The 23,955-nt window shown below is 38.1% G+C and overlaps 1 protein-coding gene across 2 annotated transcripts in view; it reads right to left on the bottom strand.

Annotated features, from left to right (window-relative positions):
- The window catches only part of CDH6 (cadherin 6), a 49,589-nt gene that overhangs the window by 9,164 nt on the left and 16,470 nt on the right, over positions 1–23,955 (bottom strand). The window contains exons 2-7 of one of the 2 annotated variants that reach the window (XM_028139414.2): positions 16,154–16,448; positions 12,717–12,836; positions 10,583–10,750; positions 8,226–8,413; positions 6,092–6,345; positions 762–898 (exon numbers count right to left, since the gene is read on the bottom strand). In XM_028139414.2, coding sequence (XP_027995215.2) covers positions 762–898; positions 6,092–6,345; positions 8,226–8,413; positions 10,583–10,750; positions 12,717–12,836; positions 16,154–16,448 — 1,162 coding nt within the window. The remainder of the gene's footprint in view (positions 1–761; positions 899–6,091; positions 6,346–8,225; positions 8,414–10,582; positions 10,751–12,716; positions 12,837–16,153; positions 16,449–23,955) is intronic. The other variant, XM_054714314.1, reaches the window with a different exon arrangement.

Raw genomic sequence — 23,955 nt, forward strand, 5'->3', positions numbered from 1 at the left:
TTCACACCAGACACCCAACTGAGTTAAATTTTTTAAAATAAAATTTTTATACTAAGTAAAAAAACAAAAACTAAAAAATGTGCCATAATTTAGTAGAAGCCTATTTTTAAACACTTAAGTAATATTTTTCAAGATCACTTTTTTTCCATGCACTTAGTCCTACACATTGTGTTTGCATTGCACAATGTTCACTGTGTATAATCATTTTATTTGAAGCCTTCCTTTGGCACTGATTTTCTTTGCCTTAAATTTCATAGCGACTGCCATAAAATTCATTCTAAACACTTTATTGTGCTGCTCATTTGGTGTACCATGGGAAAGTTAAAATTTATATCTCTTAATTCTGTAACAATTGAAAAATAGAAAATTAGAGGATGAATAACCAAGAAACTTCCAAACAATGCCTACTTTTCAGAATATATTTGATCCCTTCCCTCTCCCCCCCATGTCTAACCATTTTAAGCAGCTCATTTTTTTTCAGCTGATTCTGCAATATTCTGGTTTATAAGCTTTTTGAAGTCGAATCCAACATGTACCAGTTCAACCCCAGCTGACACAGATGCTTTCCCATTTTATTGTTTCTAAACTGCTGAATTTCCACAGTTGCATTTGTGAATGAACCAACATATGTCTAGCGGAAACATTATTGCAAATCATTACAGGGCTCTTTCCTTCAATATGTATTGAGCAGGGCATGCTTCACCAGCCCTTGCTGGGATGCTCAGTCAATCGAGGACAGCGTGGTATGGGGTTGGACTTACTGATCTCCGTTGCTATCACTGTAATGTTGTGCCACAGCAATGTTTCTCGGTCAAGAAGTTTCGATGTAAAAACGGAACCATTTCCAGAATGAATGTTGAATATTCTGTCCAGATCTGTGTGTCGATCGACAGAATACCTGGAAATGCAGAATAGAATTTATAAAGGTTTTTTTTCTTTGTATTCGCTATTCGCACATCCTAAAACAGATTCCCAGAAATCTGTTACATGAAATTTTTTTTCTAACAGTAAGATATATTTGAACATCTATAGCTTAACATTAAGCAAAATATTCTGAGAAATTAGTTGTTGACAGCTGAGTTCTTAAATAGTAAACCCACTAGATGAGCTGCATGATTTTTAATATCACCACTGAAGTTTCTTTTTAAAAATATAATTTGGGCCAACTTTGTATAGTAGTTGTTATAATAACTCAAGTTTTTAGAACCTCAGAACTTTAATGCGTGTGTGTGTTTGTATGAATAATTGGGATTATTGGCTATTTGTTTAATATTTATTTTATTTTAAAAGTTATGTTAAAAGAAGCAAAAGATGGGTAGTGTGGCTGAGGTTAGTGAGGCAGGCAGTGGGGTAGGGGCTGAGCTTGGGAAGAGATCCACAGTTGGACTGTGGAAGGATGGACTGGCTGTATTAAGAAGCTGCGATTTATTCTAAGAGTGATGTAGCTCTACCAACGGATCTTAAGCAGGAGAGTGTCATAATCTAAAACACATTTGGCCAAGATCTCTGGTTGAATCAAGGAGTATTGAGGAAATTAGTTGGACGGTGCTGACACAAACTTACAGGAATTTGTGAAGAACAGGATTTGGGGAAGATCATAAGTTCCAGTTTTGACATGTTGAGGAATAAACCTTGAGAAAAGTCTGGGTTGAGGTTTCTAGTCTGATGCTCAAGATGAAAATCTGGACTGACAATCTAGATTCCCTATTCAACTCTTCAGGAAGAGAGTGTCCTGGGAAGGAGAATAACAATGGGGACAGAATCACTCAGAGGACGAACTCTAAAACAGAGATGTGCCACGACTAGGACAGTGCCCAGAGCAGTGTAGGAACTTGATAGATATTTAAGGAGAGTTTGGAGAATTCAAAGAAAACCAAGAGTGTGTCTTAGAAACCAAAGAAGGAAGAGTCTTCAACATGGAAACTCATGGAAGACTAGTAGATTTTGAGAACTGTTATCATCTTTATAAACTGATCACTAGTTTTTGGAATAGCCATGTAAGGGGGAAAGATAATACATTCTGTTTTATGAAATGGGGGGGAACGTTAAAGAGAAAACTCAGAAGAAAGTTGATATGTTAAGGTCATTAAGAACAAAAAACTGCCTGTTTTAGCTGGATTCTCAACATTTATATCATGTTGGGTGATTTAAAAATGTTGGCTCAGAAATACAATTTAAGTAAGTGATCTAATTAGTCATACACATGTGAATTCATTATGAATGCTCTAAGAAAAATAAACCCTTGTTACTAATGTGTACAATGTCCAATATTCTCTTTCAGCTAATTATTTTGTTTTAAAAATATAACTAGTGAATTATAATAAACAAGATATTTTAGCTTAATAAAATCTATTTTTTTTTTCATTTAGCAGGAGTCAAAATAAAACATACATCCAATTATTGCAGGCTATGCAAGCCTGGTTTTAAAGAGAATGAATGGCCCTGCAGTGTGGCTCTGTGGTTGAGCGTCTGACCTATGAATCAGGAGATCAAGGGTTCAATTCTCTTTTGGGTTAGATCCCCAGTGTGGGACATGCAGGAAGCAGCTAATCAAGGATTCTCTCTCATCATTGATGTTTCTATCTCTCTCCTTTCCTCTTTGAAATTAATAAAAATATATTAAAAAAAAGAATGAATAAAGATCACAATGGATCTATATTTATCAAGTTGGGTTAGAATTTTCATTTCAATTTATAGAAACCTAATGTTTTATTATCAAAAGGATTGAAACAGATGAAATAGGTCTTATTTTTCCATTTATGTCATGAATCAACATTTACTAAGAATTTAGGCAATAGCATGGAACTTGCTTGATCACCTTCATTTTTAATCTGAGAATGATAAATATTTACATACTTAATTAAAAGTAATTAATAATAAACCAATAAAAAGAAAATATCAATATTCATAGACTTTCTAAGAAATTTAATAATTATCTACAAATATATATTTTCCTCGTGAAATACATCAAGCTTAAGATGTGTTGCCCCCTTTATAAGCTGTTACAGCAGTCATCTTTTCTTGATTTTTTACAGAGAGAAGGGAGAGAAATAGAGAGTTAGAAACATCGATCAGCCGCCTCCTGCACACCCACTACTGGGGATGTGCCCACAACCAAGGTACATGCCCTTGACTGGAATCGAACCTGGGACCCTTTAGTCCGCAGGCTGACGCTCTATCCACTGAGCCAAACCGGTTAGGGCATCTTGCTATAGTTTTTAAGTTTTACAAGCAATCATATTTTACCATCAAGCCTTGACATAAAGGGTACAAGGTGAGGAACTTCTAGTCGAAGGCAGCTTTAGGTTTTAAAGAAAAAATAACTTATTTTCTTTAAAAGTAAATACCAAAATGTATATATTTTTTCTTTAATTGGGAGATTTAAAAATTAATAGAAAACCTAAAATGTTTATATTGTTTAGGAAAGATGATTGCACACAAAGCCTTATTTATTTGTTGTTTTTCTTTCCAAAGTATTTCCAGTTTATATCCAGGCCATTTACTGTCCAGTCCCATTAATTCTAATCATAATTGGTAAAGAACAAGTAATCAATCCCACCATGATGGTAGCAGATCATTCTGCTAGATAGCTCTTTTTTTTTCTTTCTAAAACTTTATTGTATTCTGTGATTTAATAATTCATCTTCTAATGCATCCTCAAGTCAGGAAGATTTGAGGGTTAGGAAGGAAGTGTGCATGCATGTAACTTTTTCACAATATGGATTCATAGTGACATTTTATAAGGCTCTTTCATGGAAATCAAAGGTCATTTGTGATGGTTATTGGATGAAAATTATTTTATGTTATTGAAGAGTTGAAGATTTGTGCCTGCATAATGATATATCAATGTTTGGGGGGAGGATTCTCTAGCATTAGTTGTAGACCTAACATATTGTCTAGCACCTAGCAGTTCAATATATATGGATGTACTTTCCTGATATAAGAATCAGTTTATGCTATAAAAGGAATCAATGGCATATGTACTTATATACCAATATGTTTATGTGTATTTCTATCCTTAAATCTATATTTATACATCAAATCCATATCTAGCAAGGAAGGGCTGGCAGAAGGAAACTTCAAAATTAGCTGTCAGCCAACCTAGTTTGACGAACTCCTTATTTTCACAAAACATAATATAATGCAGGGGTAAAAATGATATAAAAAGAAAAATAGACATAAAAATTCAGCCTAAATTTCCAGAAGACATTATCTCTTCCAATTAAAAACAAGTTGACCTATCAAGGAGGTAAATGATGCTCGTATTTGTCAACCTCAGTATTAGCACTTTTGAATTGGTCTTGACATTGACTTGCTAAGGTTTTTTCCTCACACAGTTAGAACAAACTCCAAGTGAGAGAATAATTGTTAAAGTACTTAAAATTATTTGTGTTATAAGGTGAAAGCCATCATTCATTTTTCTTATTAATAACACTAATGTAAATGGAGGAGCTCTCAAGCAGCTACTTTGAACCATGGAGCTCTCATGCGGTACTTTGGGTTGACCGTAGTCCAATTCAAGGAGTCTAGATATTCCAGTAGAACGATGAAACAACAGGATTTAAAATTATTCTCTGAAAGTAAGCCAGGCATTTTTGTGTTTTAGATATGGGACTTACCACAGGTTTCATGTGAACAAAGGGCTCAAAGGCAATAAAGTTAGAAAATGACTGCCTTAGAGTCTCAAACTCTTATCTGTAACAATATTTTTCCTGCACAGCCAGTGTGATCCTTTTAAAAAGTACTTTTGGATTAGGTAATGCTTCTACTCAAAGCTCTCCAATGGCTTCTTACCTCAATCACAATAAAATCCAGCCTTTACTAGGGCCTACAACCCCCCGTAGGACTTCACCACCCATTAATCCTCCTGTGGCCTCATTCCTATCACTCTCGGCCTCACTCACACTCTTCCCTCTTCATAGGCCTCCTTGCTATTCCTTCTGCTGGCCCAGCATTCAGACCTTACCATTGCTTTTTTCTCTTCTTGGAATGTTCTTCCCCTATATATCAGCATGGTTCATCCCTTCATTTCATTCAAATATTTACTCAAATTATTTCCTACCAAGGCCAAGCCTGATCACACTATCTAAAATAGTTTTCCATATACATGTTGTCTCCATACTGTCTTATTTTATTGCTCACAATTTATTTTTACCTGACATACGGCAATATTTAGTGGTTGCTTATTTCTGTCTGCCCTGATTAGAATGTAAGCTCCATGAAACCGGGACTTGGTATCATTCTCTGTTGTTTCCCTGATGCCACCAACATGCCTGGCACATGGCAGGTGCCCTGATTAGGATTTATTCGTGGACTCCCTGGCAAGACTTCCTCTAGCTTCTCAGTCTGCTTGCTTTCTTTATGGGGAATCATTTACACAGTGATATTCTGGTTTAGCACTTTTCTCATGTAGTCAACTAAGCTACTGGGTAAAGGCTGGAGGTTGGTTTACTTCCATGCTTTCATGCTAAGAGTCTAGAATCCTGAAGCATCAATGTCTCAAAGAACAATGAGGCTTTTCTTGAAACATGGTTTACAACTAAGGTGTAAAGGAAGTACAGGGAAAATAGAGCTTACACAGTATAAATTGGATTCAGCTCTATTCATTTCCCCAGGATTTCACAGACATATATCATGAAATGGTTCTCATTCTTATCCACTTCTGCAGAAGAAAGAAATTATGCATCCAAATGGAGCAGAATTCTGCCTCAAAGTGTTACACAATAGGTCTTCCACACTTGAAAAACACTTTTACAATGCTTTCTCCACACTACTCTGTAACAAATGTAAGATCTTAAAAAAAAAAAAATCCCAGGCCATTCGGGGGTGTTACCTTATACCACTTTAATGTAGGAGCTCCTTATGGCTCGTTTTATGTCCCCTCCCCCCAATTTTGTTTTTGAAGTTATGCTGCTGATAAAATAATATTTATGTTGAGCAAGGAGATGAAAGGTGCTGTTTAGAATAGTTTTTCAAGAAGATACTACTGTCAGCTTGGATGAAAAAGATTCATCTTTTCCAACTTGCAGACATATTTGAATATAAAGCCACTGAACCTTATGAAAGAGATGTGTCTCAGAAGTGCGCTTACTTGACAGGATTCCGGGCAGCATCTGGGTCCTGGGCTATGACCGAGCCTATTGCCGTGTTTATCTGAGCGTCTTCTCTTATTTGCAAGATGTAGGCTAGTTTGCTGAAGACGGGCGGCTCATCTACATCTTCCACCACAATTCTCACCGTGGCTGAGTCTTTGAATGGACCCAGGTAGAGAAAGCGGGGTTCAACGTGAGGGTTGGAGGCTTCCACTTTGAGGGTGTACACTTTCTTCTTTTCAAAGTCCAGCAGCTTGGGTGGGAGGGAGAGGGAAAGGGACATACTTAAAGCAGCCAAGACACAGAAAGCCAAGATAGGAACTATTTTTGTGTAAATCACTGATGAATGAAGAGGATCATATTGCTTAGAGACATCACCACACAGTGTGATGCTGGGCTAAAGCCATGGGAGTTCACAGGGCTCACAGTCCGGATGAAAGTGGGAGCAGGGTGCATGGTGTAATGGTCAGGAAAGGGAACCTGGAAGCAGGAGTATGTTAGTCACCCTTTAAAATAAATCCTATGTGACTGGAGGGAGCCATACCAGGGGCAAGTTGGTGAACATGTGGTAGATTATTCTAGGTCAGGGGTTGTCACATCTGGCTTTAACCAAATACCAAACGAGTGTTTAAAATTTGCCAATATTTGGGCCCCACCCTGGATCATTAAACCACAATGTCTGGGGGGGGGGGCAGGGTGTGTGTGAAATGGGAATTTACACTATTAAACACCTGCCCTAGTGATTCTAATGTGCAGCCAGAATTGAGAGCCACAGGCTTGTAGCACGATTCCCTGTTCCTCATTCAGATAAAACAGATTAAAAATGGTGGTGTTTTTCTTTTCTTTTCTTGTTGCATGAGGTGATAACATATTCCAAGTGTTATCTTGATAAGGGCATTGGGCTAATTACTTGCCAAAGAAAGTAATGATCAGTGTTGTCAGAGGTCTTTAGGAAAAGCATCTCTGCTTCTGGAGACACAGTGAACCCGAATGCTTATTGCTGACTTTTGGTTTTGGATAATAATATGACAAGGCTCACTAGAAACACAATTAATCAAGACGTTCGAGAATGTGATTTAGTCGGCTAGGCAAAATTTCAGTTTGTATCTGATAAGGCACCAGAAAAATTAAAAAGGTTAATGGACACTAATGGGCTTCCTAATTATATTAGAGTGTAAAACATTGGTCTGAGTGTCACTTAAACATGCTTTATTGTGTTTCTAGTTATTAAGACCTGTAATCCAAAGCTTAAGAAGAAAACATTTTCTTGTTATTTACCTTTCCCTATAGTTCATTATGCCTGCAAATATAACAGTGTGCTAAAGGAGAGGGAAGACATTGATGGAAGAGAAATCAGTAAAATGAGAAACCAAAATTAATATTATTTTTAGCTTCAAAGCAAATAGGTTATTGGTTTTAATTTTTGCCACACTTCTCTATAGTACTCTGTAGTACTAGACACATGATGTGGGGATAAACGGTGAATAAATACAGAGGGGACAAACAGGAATTCAGAATATAAAAATTTATGATTGTGTTCCAGAGAGTAGCTAAAGAGCGCATAGGAAATTTGTGTTACTTAATTTATTTTTGTGGTCTTTATAACTCCTCTCAATCTAATTACATTCATTGTTACCATTGCTTGTATTCCTTTTCTTCAAAGCATGTATCAGGAATCATAGTTATTCATGTTTTATTTATGTATTTGATTCCTTGTCTCTTTTCTCCCTATACTAGAAGTTCCATGAGAGCAGAGATCATCCTGTTAAATGGACCATTAAACCTTCAGTATCTAGAACAGTGTCTGCCACTGTTTTTTCACATATTGGTTAATTTCTATTATTTATTTTAGATACTTTTTTTGTATATCATTTATTTATATTATCTAGTTATTTAGGAGGCCCTTAATACATTTTATTGAAACTATGAAAGAATGAATCCATAAGATTGTTGAGGACCCCTAAAAGCCAACCAAAGAGATCTCAATGTAATTAGACTTGGTGTTTTAAAAAACTAATTAGTAAAAGCAGAATCCAGAGGAATGTTCATGTGAGATGCGATTGCCCCCGGTTACTTGGGCAGCAGAGAAACGTAAATGCATTCATTTGTAGGGGATTTACCCAATGGCATTACCTTTTTGACAGTTATAATCCCTTCCTGGGTTTCCTGGTCGGTGATGACATCAAACATGTCCAGCCCCTCTCCCTCTGTAATGCTGTACTGAATCGCAGCATTTTCTCCCACGTCGGCGTCGGTGGCTTTGATCCTGCCAATTGATGTACCCGGTGGAGAAGATTCAGGGGTGGTAAACTGGTATGTACCTATTAATCACCAGAAAAATGTAAGTCAGACACAGACTAAGTGTACTCTATCGGAATAGAAATGAACCCATTTTCCAACAGTTCTTTCAGACATCACCACGGATGCAGGCTGATTTGTGCTTTTCTTAAAAGAATTAATGGTGCCCTATACCTCTCCATCTTTACTTTCATGATAGTTAAGAATATTTCTTTTGTTTCATCCCTGTCTCTTTGCAAATGGAGAACACTTTTCTCATTCTGTAAATAGGTGTGATTGTGAGAAAGACTGAGCTGTTAGGGGCGGCTGCAGGTTGCCAAGCCTCCTGTGAATGTAACCGAGCAGAAAGAGTAGAAAAGAATTTAACCTGAACTGTGACTTTAAGCCAATTACTAGGTTGTTTTTTTTGTTTGTTTGTTTTGTTTTTAAGAGTTCTTGCTGTCATTGCTAATAACAACTGAAGGTTAAAGTAAATTATAGCAATTTGGAGAATTTATCTTAGCAGACATTTACTCAAACATAGAATTGGTCTAGTCGCAGTTAGGCATCCAGATAAATACACTGAGAGATAAAGCTCTTCATTTTTTTCTTTTGACTAAATTTTTCGTTTAAGTTTTGTTTATATTATTTTTTCTATGCATAGATTTCTCCCATTCTTGAATTCATATCCCTAATTCAAAACCCATATTTCATAGACAGACACTTCGCTTATGTTCTCAAGTTGCAAAATTGGTTTAAGGAGACTATATGTGAATTTCAGTCTAGATCTGCTAAGGCCAGCATGTACTAAGGGCCAAAAAAGTAAAACAAACGTATTCTCTCATCCAATACATTTTGCCAACCATTCACGCAAATTGTTTTGGAAAAAGAAGTTGGACTATGACACCACTAGAATATTGTCCTTGAATAATATTAATCCACTAAGTAATGGGCTCATCCTTGGTAAGATGATAACAGTTTTCTCTGGTGTATTCAACTTCCATTTGGGGTGCCTCCTACCCCTTTCTCTATTCTCCCCTCTCTTGCCTCTGTACATTATTCACTAATGATCACAGGCTATCCAAGGAGAGAGGAGGATGACATAAGTTACCTGAGGCATCAAAGTGCCCATCAGTCCTTTTGTTATCCTTCCCCAGGGCATTTCCATATGGAAAAGGGGTTGTTGGGGTTAAGTTGTTGGTAATCCTGATATTTTTACTTCAGGCCCCTGGGGGATATTATTGGGCTCCTAAAACGTTTCTCCTACCCATTAAATCAGAAATTATTTAGCCACACCGTTTTTGCATTTAGCTAATTGTGATTAATTAGTGGACAAAAGTAAAGAAAATAGAACTATTTCCTATTGATCCATGTGGATCTCCATTATATAAGAAGCCTATATTAGCTGACTGGCTTTTTAAAATGCCATGATTGAGTAAGTGGGTTTTCTGTTTAATAATGGGCAGCTGTTTTTTCCTGGAAGACAGGATTCAGGTAATTTTCTGAGGAGACCATAGTCAGAAAGGAATTTTGTTCCTGGGAGAAAAATTACATTATAACCAGTACCCACTGAGGTGCTCTGGGTGAAAGGGGCTAGTGCTCTGCTAGATACAAAGTGGGCATTTGTGAAGGCTGTTTTTCCTTCTTGTTCCTTCCTACATAATCATGAGAGTTAATGGTTTTGGAGATGATTTTCGGGATCTCAATTAACCATAATGTAGAAAAGTATTTATGAGCACAAATGGATTAAGTGCACAGTTATTTCCACAGATGTATTTTTAGAAACAGTAAAATGATAAATCCTCCTCTTATGAGGCTTCGTGAGGATTTAAAAGAGATTACATGGCTGATTAAATTCACAAAATATAAAGTCAAATTTTTCCTAACAAATAGCAGCATGCTTGTATGCGTATGTTCTGAGCAAGCAAATTTATGTCTGCCGTTGTCTTTTTAATAAGGAAAAAGAAAACAATGATGTTGCATTTGCAATGACAGCCATATCAGAAATCGCTTGGCTCATTTCCAATTCAGGAACATAAATGTTCACATCTACTGAGTGTAAACGTTGTCAACTCATTCTTAATAAAAGTGTCAGCTCTTACTAAGTTCATTAATTCTGACAATTAATAGCAACAATTGAAAATAAATATCATTCTTCAATTTAGAGTTTTACAAAAGTGCACTGAAGAAAGTCATCATTCAAATGTTCCTACTCTGAGGGAACCGGGGAGGATTGTCATTGACATCTGTCAGTGTGATGTTCACCGTGGTGGTCCCCGATAATCCCCCCATCTGGCCGGCCATGTCCTTGGCTTGAATCACCACTTGGTACTGCTCCTTGTTTTCTCGATCCATGTTGAACAAAGCTGTCTTGATGATACCTATGGATAGGAAATGCAGAAGTGGAAAGGAATATATTAAAAATACTTTATGGAGTCATTTATTTATGCAAACACACAGATTTTCACCCACAATATGCATAGCACTTTGCCGATGTCATCGGTGACATAAAAATGATTATCGTTAGCCTTTATACTACAGGAAGTGAAAACCACATAGGGGAGCGAGGTGCATTTAAAAGAACCACCTACAATACAAGAAGAATAAGTCAAATCCTGCAACCGTGGAGAATGTAAGTGGTATAAATGTTAATTGTTAGAAGATGACACAGCGAAGTGAACTTGGCGTGTGGCCCAATAGTATACCACAAAAGCTGCTTGATATATTTAGGTGCATTAGGAGGAGATTGTTAAAAGAAAGCCATATACGTGAACTGTGTCTTGAGTTTCATTTTACTGAATTGGCTAATTGCTCAGCAAATATACCCACCATAATGAATGTTCTCAGGATTTTCTAAACCATGAAACTATGGTTTAAAAAAACCACAGCATCAGCTCTTTCATAATCATCATATTGTGTGATCTAAGAGATTTTAAGATTTCCTAAAGCTGATGTGAAGATTAGTTCAGCTGGCCCCAGCAGTGACCAAGATTCTGGTTAGGTGAAGTTTACCTCTATTGTTAAGTAGTTATAAAATAACTAGTTGGAAGAACTTGTGAAAGTTTGCCTAAATTCTTAGGTAGGTTTCATGCTTAAATTAACAACATTCTTTCAAAAATCACTGGAGAAGGCTTTTAACTCTCTCTGGTAGCACATTCCAGTGCTGAACAGTCATGAAACTGGAAGAAAAAAAAAATCTTCCTTGTTTTTAACAAGAATACCTCAGAAAACAGGTCAGTTTCATTCCCACAGTCCTGGCTTCATTGAAAGTGGAGCTGTTATTTCTGTTCTCCAAACAACAGTATTTTTACCTAAATAGCTTAGCCTTGTGTTCTTTAAATTGAATAATTCTAATTTTTTCATCTTCATTATTTTTAAACTCAACATTTTCTTTCTCTTTGGGCTTCTTTCCAAGTTTATTGCACCTCTTAACCCATCGATTTCCAACTGGACGTAATAACCTAGGAGGGTTTTGATTTCTACTAAGAATAATGGAAGCTTGGAAAATGTTTCAAAGAAACTCCACTCCTATTATGACAACAAAAATAAATGTAGAATTTACTAGACAGTATAAATGATGTTCACTAAAATGATTCATTATAAAATAGAATGTTATTTTCTGGAGAAAATGCAGAAAAAGGAGATGTTGAAAAAAAGAATTCCATTAAGGCAATCCACTTTATTAGGGCTATCTCAGTCTGGATGGGGTAGACAATGAGGTAACAACACACAAAGCAAAATCTCAGTGGCTTAATGCAACTCAAGTTTGCTCTGAGCAGGCCAGCAGGTAACTATACTCATCATAATACCCAGATTTCTGGGCTGGAGAAGCATCTCAGCATTGGCTCCCATCTGGGGTCACTCTGGCAAGTGGAAGGGAACATGCTGGATTGTACACCAGGTCAAAAGTTCCACTTGGAAGTCACTCACATCACTGCCACGTTTTATTGGCCCAAATAAATCATATGGCTACATCTAGCTTCAGAGCATGGTAGAGAAATGCAGACTTACCAAATACCTAGAAAAAGAAGAATTGGAATATTTGTAAACCACCAAATAGCTATCAGAAGGGCTTGATCTTTCAGCTTCATCCCTAACTGGAAGAAAAAATAAAGCAATGTATAATTGCTTCTGAATATGCCATATAGTGGCTGAAAGATCCATTGTCATATTTCTTGATTAAAATGATCTGGGTATTATGTTTATAAATATATCACTGGTATTTGGCAGACAAATCTAAAAAAATTCAATCACGTGGATTGTTTTTATTAAAAAATGTGCTAGCTTAGCCGAGCATGTCAAGTAAAATTACAGATTGTAAAAAGAAGATAAAAGTGGAATTCTAACCTGTTTCCGATTCAACTGAGAAATAGGGCTGTCCCTGCAGGATGCTGTAGACAACTTTAGCACTGTTCCCATACGTTGGGTCATCAGCATCGGTGGCAGTGACTTGGACAACAACTGTGCCTGTAATGACAGAATATGAACTGAAAAGATAGTAAAGGGCCCATTTCAGATCCCAGTTAGGCACACATAAAGAGAAAGCATGATCTTACTCTTGTCAGAATCTATCATGGCAAGACAGTGGGGAACTTCAATAATATGCTGGGTTAAAAAGGCTTGGACCCCTCACTCTGAAGGAAAGTGATTGCCATTTATAAATACTGTAAGGACTAGATAAAGGGAAGCATGGGAATGATCATGACTTTGGTTGGAACTGATCTCAATCCATCTCCAAAGGTGGGATTTGATTGGATTCTTGCTATGGTACTTCTTTTAAGTTATCCAGGCCCTAGTCAATCCGAATCTTGCATTACTTTGTCCATAGGGATTAGTTTAGGAGTTGTCCAACCAGGGGGCCACTCATGATTTTGCTGGAAATTCTGTCATTGGTGCTCTTTCTACTGGACTAGAATGTGCTGAAGAGGAGCATGAAAATGCAGTCGCTATTGAATGACATTAGAGATGGCAGCTGAGAACAAAGCTGAACAGAACAGAGAATTTAGGGAAAATAGAACTCCAGTCAAACCATGTCTAAAGCCTACTTCATTTCTGGGCTTAAGTAATGTGATCAGTAAATACTTCTGTTGTTTAAAATAGTTTGAATTGAGTTTTCTGTTACTTGCAAATAAAAGCATCCTAAGTGAAAATCTACCTGATAACTCTAAGAGATTGAAATGCCTTTAACCTTAAGTGAGGTAGTTTTGGGTTAAATAAAGAATTAATTGAAACAACAGAGGATACACATCTGGTATCTGTAATACCCAAAATGATCATAATTAAATGTACAAAGAAAACTGTGGTGTTTTAGATCAGCACTCTTATTTTAGGGAACCAGAGTCGCCTAATAACCTTTGAGGTATCCTTAACTTCCATAAAATTCCATGCAAATGTTTATATATATGCTTGCATGTATATTTCACTGAAGTTCCATGGATTTTTATCTGATCGCAAAGGGGTCTGTGACTTCCAAAAAGATCCTCTGATTAAGATGATTTTGTGGCTGACTTTTGGAATTCCTGGTAGATAAATAGTAAGCACACCTCCAAGGTTCTCCTGTCTATGAGCAGGGCAGGGAAGCTACATTTAGGGAATACTAGAATTTTTACATCGCTTGGGTGCTATCTAACCAATGCATGTATTGAACAAATATGCTGCACTGCTAAGGTTGGCTGCTCTGGATGCAGCATGTTGGTGCATGAGATAGAACACACACCCTTTTAATTCAATGAGGGACTTGGGGAGAATGAGAACATCATGATTTTAGAGTGAGAGCTAATAGCAGAAGTCAACAAACATGTTCTTATTTGACATCAATACAAATTTAATAGCTTTTAAAATATGACTGTCTGGACATTTTGAGCACTTGTGAATAGCCAGATATTGTACTGGGGGCTGTGCACTTGTTTTCTCCTTTTGTCTTCACCTTAGAAGTTGACATCCATTATTTATTTGTTAGAGATATGGAACTGGAGGGGGAGAGAAATCAAGTTATTTACCTAAACCACACTGCTGTTTATTAGTAGAGGTAACTTCAAACTCAGCTCTGTTTGATACCAGAGTTCATTTTTACTATTCTGCTGTTGTTTCTTTATGTAATTTCTTTAAAATGCTTTTATATATCAGAATACTGACATGTTAATTTATGATAATGATGACTATCAAGATACCCATGCCTATATGCAAATTAGAAAAAGACCTCCCTTTCTCAAAATATGTTTCTGTTCAGCCATTCACAAATATTTGTATTACATATTTAATTCTATAATGGCTTCAAATGAAATAGAAACAGACTCATAGATACAGAGAACAGACTGACAGCTGTCAGAAGGGAGAGAGGAAGAGTTTTAAATGAAAAAGGTGAAAGGATTATCCCACAAACCTTATAGACAGATAACAGTATGGTGATTACCAGAGGAAAAACAGGATAGGGGGAGGCAGAGGAGGGTAAAAGTGGGATAAATGGTGATGGAAGGAGATTTGACTTGGGTGGTGAACACACAATACAATATACAGATGATGTATTACAGAATTATACTCCTGAAACCTATATAATCTTATGATCCAATGTCACCCCAATAAAGTCAATTAAAAATTAATCTCTCTGTACAAAAAAACTCAATGGTACCCCTGAGAGTTGTTCAGTGACAACTTGCACATCTGGTTACGGTTGTCCTGGGTGGTATTGATGACAAGACTATCCTTTATTCATTCTTTCTGTCTTTTACCACCAAATGGAAAAATATTCTTCCTAACAAATCTTCCTTTTAAAAGAATTCTAATCCTTCTATTTGCTTGGTGATAATCTGTGATTTTTTCAAACAAAACAAAGTGGCTTTAAGTAATGAGATGAGCAACTTCTTCGTGAGAAAAATTTAGATGTTTTACAAGCATTTCCATGGTTTAAATATTTTCAAAGTCTTGGAACTTTGGACTGAAACAGCTGTGATATATGACTCAGAATTGTAGAAACATTTTCATTATGTAATTTAGCTCTTTTGAATTTGATACTGAGTGAAAATTAAAATAACCCTTACATGAGTAGTTTAATATTTGTCATTGTCTCCCATGAAGTATATTAATGTGGCTAAGAATGATGTCAGTAGGATTTTTTTTTCTTAGTTGAAATTCTGTTTACCTTCTCCCAGTCGAAGCAAATTAAATGCATACATATTAACTTTAAAATTGGTAGAATTGTGCACAAAATATTAATTTACCATATTAATGTCATTTACTAATTTCCACCAATTAGTAAAGGATATCTCCCTTAGACATTCTCTGCATATTTTTTATGGATTGAAAAGAAGTTTTCTTTGAGTCTCTTCTCCAAATATACAGTCACTTAAAGCAACAGTCATTACTCTTTAGTCTGGACTGTAAATCCAGGCTTTTGTTTTCCACTGGGGAGATTCTTACTTGGAGCCTTAATGCCAGTATGTGCATTAGAAATAGAGAGGGCTGCTGTTTTCCAGCCCAGGAAATAGAGCAGGGATTTAGGGTGGGAGAAGTAGATGAGATGGCTCTTTTTTTCCCCCTACTCTCACTCTACCCTCATCTTTAGAGGAAATGCAGTTTTCTTAAAAAGGATAATAAAGTGAGACTAGAATAGTATTAGGAAACATGGGGATACTTACAAAAGGGACATAAGTAGACTGTTTGAAATATGGTACTTTAGAATTTAACATCTATATTTATTCAATCAGTAAATTTCACTCATAAGATTCTTTGTTTAATTGATGAACTGGAGGAGAAGCATTGCCTGGTTGAAATCACGTCCCACTCACCCACATCAGACATTTCGGGAACTGTGGCTGTGTAGACCTCCTTGGTGAATATTGGTTCATTGTCGTTGATATCATGGATCTTGATGACAAATTCAGACTCAGGCTCTACAGGAATCCCTGTCTTTTTGTTTACAGCTTGAGCTCGAAGGATGTAAGTAGGTTTTTCTTCCCTGTCTAACCTTCTGGTGGCTTGTATATCGCCTGTGTTTTCATTGATAATGAAGAGATCTCCTGCTCCATCTCCTGAAAGGATATATTTAAGTGATCCATCTCCTTTATCCTGGTCTGAATGTAACTAGTGTAGAAAAAAAATTAAAGAAAGTAAAAATCAAACGTGATTCTAAACTGTTGGTCTTTATGATGCATGCGTTCATTCAATTCTTTCTAAGGGATGCAGTTCTTTTCTTCTACTATTACTTCAGTCCCCCATAGTAAATACCATTCATTAATGAACATGTTTCCTTATAATCATAGAAATTTCCAGAACTGAAACAGAGCTTGGAGAAAATTTAGTAATCCTTATTTTGAAGAAGGGAAAACTACAAGATTGGCTGGAATGAAACTATTTTTAAAACAGCTTTTAGATTCTATTAATACACTCTCCTCCTAACTTTTATGTATGCAAATACACTAAAGAAGCAATGTATTATTAAGAAAAGGATTTTGGTTTTTGAATCAGAGAGACCAGGGTACATTCTGCTTCTATACTGAATTTAGGGGAGCTAGTAAATCTCTTTGAGTCTAATATAATGGAGACTATAATCAATTTTCTACATGAAATTTATGTATTTATTTATGAATCAATGAATGAAATTCAACTCGAAGCATTTGAAAAACATCTTAAGTACCACTATGGACATTGTCTTGAAAACTGCCAACTACATCATTTACAAGGTCACTGGAAATAAGAACATTTAACACTTAGATTTTAGTTTAATATGGGAAAGGACTACTTACAAAGCAGAGCTGCCTAAACTTGCATAGTCTGCCTTAGGAAGTAGTGGTTCCTGCTCCTGAAGGCAGTCAAGCAGCGACTCTAATATGGTTAAGTCAAAGCAATGGGTCAGGGTAAAGGGTTGAGTTAAATGAATATGAGGAGACCTTTGAATTGGAAGAGGATGATTGTAATTTGGAAAGTAGCCCATGTTACCTAATCCTAAAGATTATTTCCAAAGAGTTGACATCCTATTATTTCCCTTTTTCCCACTTCAGCAAGAGTATCTCTTAGGTCTTCTAATCTAACCCTTATTTACAGATTTCCCAAAAGTGCTCTTTATTGAGAACTATTTTCAAACCCCAGTTATAAATATCAGCTGCATACAGACAAGTTAGTTTCAGTGGGAAGGCTGCTAATCTCTACGTTATTTCAACTTCATCTAACCAGGGTATGGACCGTGTTACAGCAAGTTATGGCAACAATAGCAACAGGTAAACCAGCTCTTTGCCCTCCTGATTACTAATACTGTATGGAATGCTCACAGTAGTGTCTAGAAATAGACAAATCTAAAAATAGAATTCAGGGTAATAAAGGGATTCTAAGAATAATGTAACCCCGCCTTTCTAAAAGTGTATCACATGGAATGTAATTTATATAAAATGCTGACTCAAAAGGGTTCTGTGGTCCAATAAGTTTGGCAAATACTTTATAGTCTGCCTCTTTCTTGGAGTCATCCGTTGCCCATTAACATATGAAAGACTGTGAATGTCCACAGTTCAAAACTGTATTTGACTTCATTTAATCTAGCTTTCCCGAGTTCTCTTATGTAAAGAAGCCTTTTTGGGTGTGATCCATAGTGATATTCCCCAAAACAGTTTTCCAAGAAGCACAGTTTGGGAACCATGAGCTAATTCAATCCATCGTCGCAGAGTCAAGAAAACTGAAGTTCCCTTTTATGTAGTGTTTCCCAAATCACACCGCTCCCGTGAAAGCACCAGAAGTATAGAATTAAAGTGCAAGAAGAGGCCTTATAGAGGATTGGGTGCAACCTCCCGGTTTTTAGAATGGGAAATTGTGTCCAATGCTACACAGCTAATGCTGGTTAATAGCAGGGTTTGAGGAAGAGAATATTATTCATACAATTAGTGGCCTTGAAAGCAGTTTGACAGAAATAATGGAAGATAAATGCACACGGGGAGGAAATTGCTTAGAAGTGAGACAAACGCAATAAGAAATGTAAAACAAGAGCACTCCATGATTTGTGTAATGTGATATGCTAAGAAAACGTTGAAACCATGATTACACAGAAAGAGCCACTGGGGAACGTTTAACTCTCCACCATCAAACTCTAATGACTGAAGTGAGCTCTTAAAAAGCTATTTCATTAGCTCATGAGGAACGCAACCAACATCACTGCCCATTGGGTCCTGGCTCCAGGGCAGCCATGGTTAGCGTCCTGGCACAGTGCAGGGGCCCTGCAGCCGCAGCCCTAAGTATAGGTCTTGCTCATTCTATTTCCTCCCCAAATATAGGATCCCAGTAGTCAATTAACCTCCCTGTGCCAGGCTCCTTATCAGTAACATGAGGATGATAAGAGCTACAGGACAAGGCTGTCATGAGCATCTAATTAAAGCCTGTATATAAATACCATATTAAATGCTATGTAAACATGATAAAAGCACATATGTGTTTTATAAATGACAAAGCTCCTTCCAAATTTAAGAAATCATTACTATTTTTAACTCTCAGTTCATCATAAGCTTGTGTTTTTTTCCTCTGATTTTGACTTTGAGAACTTTGTTGTAAGGACTTTGAAAACCCAATTTTGCAAATACACAGTGTCTCTAAGGTGAAATCTGTTATCAACACCCAGTATTCTTCTACCAGGTGGCAATTGCCAGTTTCCCATGTGATTTATTATATTCTGCATTCCACTAGATTATAGACTCCCCTTGGCCTGTTCTCTCATCCCTCTCAATGGTAATTGTTGTACACTTAGTAGGTGAATACCACATCTGGTCACAAGATTTATTCAGGTAAAAGTAATCAGAAGCTTATTTTTAGCTGTCAGGAGAGACCATTTCGATGACTTATAGAACAAACACCCGAGACGGTTTGGAAGAGCAGCAGAGACACTAAGTAAGAGGGTGAACAGGGATTGCTCTGCCGATCCCAATTCTGATTTACCAATATTTGAAACCCAGTGGGAAAATGCACTTCTCCACTCAGGCGCATGATGATAAAACCATTTAACCTCATCTCCTCCACCTGCAGGGTGTGTGTCTGATGGGGTGCAAGGCAACAGGAACCTCAGAAGCTTTTGTATAATTCTTTTCCTACTCTCCCCCCACCCCCACCTTGAACTCCCCTGGGGCTCAGCTCTTTCCTCTCTTCTTGAGGAAAAAAGGAAACATAAGACATCGGTGCTAGTGAAAGGGGTGGTGACAAGCAGACATTAGGGGTTTATTGAGCACTTAGATTTTAATTGGATTTTTTCTTTTGTGATGTCATTCATCACGGCCACTGTAAAGGCAGAAGTTAAACAACAACAAATAAAAGGTTGTAGGCTGCCGGAGGCATGTTCTTACTAATTTCAGTTGAATGTGGCTGTTCCATTAAGCTTAATCATCTGGTTCACTTTTAACGATTCACCATCAAGTAAAAATTACCGGCTTCCCTCAGAAAGGCACATCTCATCTGACGCTGGCGGGACTTTACTATGTATCTGTGGCATTTGGTTTTAGAAGGAGCTCTTGGTATTATTCGTTTTTCGGTTGATTTATTGTTATTATTATTTTTAAGTGCATCACCTTGACAAATTCGGGTTGTGGACGTGGCCTCCTGGAAAGTGTTACCAAAGCAAATCTTAGTGTCCTCCATCCCCTTTCTCACTTGATTTTAGGGTAAACTATGTATCAAGAATATTTGTTCCTAAAGTTGCCAGATAACTTAGCAATTATTATCAAACATTAGGCACATGGTTCAATCTGAGCAATATGAGGGAGGAATACAAGTTATTGTCTCAGTTCTGAAAAAATGTCTTTAATAACCAATGAAACCTCAATACAATTATGTCACTTGTATTTGCTGAAAAGAGCAAAGAAGTTATAAGCACATTAAGTACACTGACCATTGTAATTACACTAGGGACTGGGACAGAAGTCACCTGTTAAGGGTGAAGAAGCTACAAGATTTTACTGAGCCATATTTCAAGTATCATCGTGATGCAGAAAGTAATGAATAATGTATGGAAAATGATCCATTTTATGGGAATGTTGTTCTATAATAAACATGATTTAACTGTCAACCAAGACCATTTAAAAACACTTATTGTCTTGAAGAGGCAACGAATAAACAATACCTGTCTTCTACACCTCAATCACAATAAAATCCAGCCTTTTTTTTTTTTTTATTTGCAATTTAGGCTTGTAAATACTCATATGTAAAAGATACAGAATAAAAGCAGAAATTAGATAGTTGAGTACTTTGATTAAGTATTAGGAATAAAAAAATAAAGGGAAAGATGGAGAACAGCATAGAAGGAAGTTATAAGTTGGACAAGGTGGAGTGAGGGAACGTGTTGGGTCTTTGATGGTTTAGGAAGAGTTCTTGGAGGAGTTTAGATTCACTAATGGGAAAAAATGATTTAGCAACCAGATGAGTGCATGGCATGGCTTCAAGGTTCAGTGTGGGAGAAAGTCAAAGGACGCCTTGAGTAGGTGCCTGGGTTAATAAAAGCAATAATGTCAGCTAAAATAGAAACACTCTTTCCCTTGAGTTGCAGGATCCCATATTTTCTCACACTGCACTCAGATATGAAAGGCAAGATAAAGCTTCCTTATTATTATTATTGTTAATCCTCGCCTGAGGATATTTTCCCATTCATTTTTGGAGAGAGTGGAAGGGAGAGGGAGAGACATAGAGAGAAAAACATAGATGTGAGAGAGACACATCAATTGTTGGCGCGAGGGTGGGGTGGGGTTGGGGGGTTGAACCTGCAACTGAAGTATGTGCCCTTGACCAGACATGAACTCATGACCCTTCAGTCCATGGGCAAATGCTCTATCCACTGAGCCAAACCCGCTAGGGCCTTATTTTTTTAATAGCTTATCCCTCAAGCTCTAATCTTATTGAATATTAGGAGCTCTATATTAGGTTGAATATTGAGTCAATAATTTAGTGCAATTCAATAAAGTCTGCCTGATTCAATAATACGGTCTTTTTAGATAACTTTTAAAAATAAATCCTAGTCTTTCTGGCTTCAGCTTTCTTCCCTTGCCCCTGATCTAGTCCAAGATGACATCTTGGTGTATGAAAAAGGGAAAGCCACATGGCCTGAAGCGGAGGGAAATTTGGGGCTTTTAGAACCAAAGGTAGTCCTTGCACTGTCCTCTGGCTTGCTAGTCTCTAGCCTGCTAATCTCTCATCCATTACTTTCCTGAGTGGTGTCTGTGGTTCTGACAGGTGGAATCATGACCTCAGCTCCTTAAGTCCCAGGTGACCTGCTCTATTCTCTTCTCCATAGGCCCTGATGTCTGGTTGTGACTCCATCATTGTCCTTGGTTGTAGCTAACGAGTTGCTTTGACCTTGGTAGGGACCATCTATAGGACCATCCACCTTTTTCTTGCCCTGTAGAAGCTTTGGAAGGCTCTTGGGAGCTAAAATGAGCTTCTTCCTCACTACATGATTTCCCCAAAGGGAAAAGGAAAAAACGACTCCCTGTTCATCTGTACCCACAAACTTGCCCCTGCTGCCTGGCCCCCTTCAAGGACTTCAGAGACATTGTCTCAGGGCAGTAAAATGACTTCAAATACACACAGGGCTGTGTGTGTACACGTATTTAGGAGCCAAAGATGTGAAATGCCTCCCTTGGCTGCAGGAGTACCCCACCATATGAATTTTGGTGACAAGGAGAGCTGATTCCCACTATAAAATCTGAGAGGAAAGCTGGGATGGAAGCATGGCCTGCAGCCCTGAGCCTGGCACCAATAATTTTTGTTGATGACATTTATACATGACTAGAGGCCCAGTGCACGAAATTCGTGGATGGGAAGGGGAGGTCCCTCAGCCTGACCTGCACCCTCTCCAATCCAGGAACCCTCAGGGGATGTCCTACTGATGGCTTAGGCCTCCCTCTGCAGGAGGTAACCAGGCTGATCAGGGGAAGGTGCCGCCCCTATCACCCTGCTGCTGCCACTGCCGGCCGCCACAGCCGTCAAGGTGTTTTCATCAACACGGACTCCAGTCCCTTCACCACTAAAAATGACAACTTTCTTTAGGCATTTTCAGATGTCTCTTTCATAGGATATGACATTTCCTTCTTTTTTTTATCCTCACCTGAGGATATTTTTCCATTGATTTTTAGAGAGTGTGGAAGAGAGAGGGAAAGACAGAGAGAAACATCAATGTTAGAGGGACACTTTGATTGGTTGCTTCCTACATGAGCCCTGACCTGGGCCCTGGCCAGGGAGGAAGCCTACAACCTAGATACATGCCCTTGACCAGAATCGAACCCGGACCCTGTGGTCGGCAGGCCGAGGCTCTATCCACTGAGCAAAACTGGCTAGGGCAGAATATGACATTTCTTAGCCCCTCCAGCAGCGGACTGTGGAGAGCAGCCACAGTGTTTGGACATGTTCAAGCCTCGGACTAATGAGAGGGCACAGTCCTCTCATTGCCACCTGCAAGTTCCAGCTTGGAGGGCAGAGCCCTCCCAGCACAATTATAGCCAACAGCTATAGTTGTAAGCTTGAACCTATGGTCTGAATATGTGGCCCCACGTGTCTGAGTGATTTAGGCTTGATAGAGTTCAGGTGCATGTAATTGAGTAGATTCAAAACCCATGAGAATGTTGTAAACATCTTGATCATGCCCTTACTTTGCCTCGTGGCATCTGGCTATAAAATAAAGACATGGCTTATAGACCATGGCACTATCACTAGCTCTCCATCAGAGAGGCTCTCCATCAGAGAGAATAGCATCCCACCGAGACCCAGCTTTCATTCTCTTGTCTCTCTTTTCTCAATCCTTCACCACTCCCACTCAGGTTCACCCTTGGTCATGCTGGTGCAGCATAGCAGACCTTCATTTTTTCCTCCAGGAGTGAGATGGAAAAACCCTAGATCACCTTCTTGGATTCTTATTACCCAAGTTACCAAGAACACTGCAAGTGGCATACTGGGAGCTTAGCCAATGAGTGGTCAGAAAAGGTGTTTCCTCTACAGCACATGTGCAGAGGCGGGACTGCCAGTGTGCCCCTGCTGGCAGGCCATGTTCTTTGCGGGCCTGCTCGCTGCTGCGGCAGCTGGCAGGCAGGCCCTGTTCTCTGCTCTCTGCGGGCCTGCCTGCTTGCCGCCGCCACCATGGCTGACAGGCAGGCCCTGCTCCCTGCTTTCTGTGGGCCCTGCTTCACCCTGCTCTCTGTGGGCCTGCACCATCGGTGGCTTGCGTCACCGCGCAGTAGTCTCCTCCCACCCACCTGAGCACGCAGCCTCCTCCTGAGCGGTCGTGACTGTTATAGCATCCAGGCTAATTTGCATATTACCTCTTTAAATATATAGATTAGTGAGTTTTATTCTAGTTGGCCAGACCCATCTTTTGATACTGAATGGGCTCTAAAAGAATCTGGAAAATCTCCTTTTCTCTGACAAAATCTAGGATTGGGCTATCTCCATATCCTATGTTCTTTTTCTGGTTATACTATGTTGCCTCTTGTAATGACCTGAAAAAATAATTTTCTTCTATACAACATAAATAATTTTGTGGAAATTTTCCACTTTATAACAGTGGAAATATTTTATCTTTAAAGTGTTCTTTTATATTATTTACTAGATCTGTGCACTGGTGGGGTCCCTTGGCTTGGCC

Source organism: Eptesicus fuscus, chromosome 4 (genome assembly GCF_027574615.1).
Source record: "Eptesicus fuscus isolate TK198812 chromosome 4, DD_ASM_mEF_20220401, whole genome shotgun sequence".
Taxonomy (NCBI): Eukaryota; Metazoa; Chordata; class Mammalia; order Chiroptera; family Vespertilionidae; genus Eptesicus; species Eptesicus fuscus.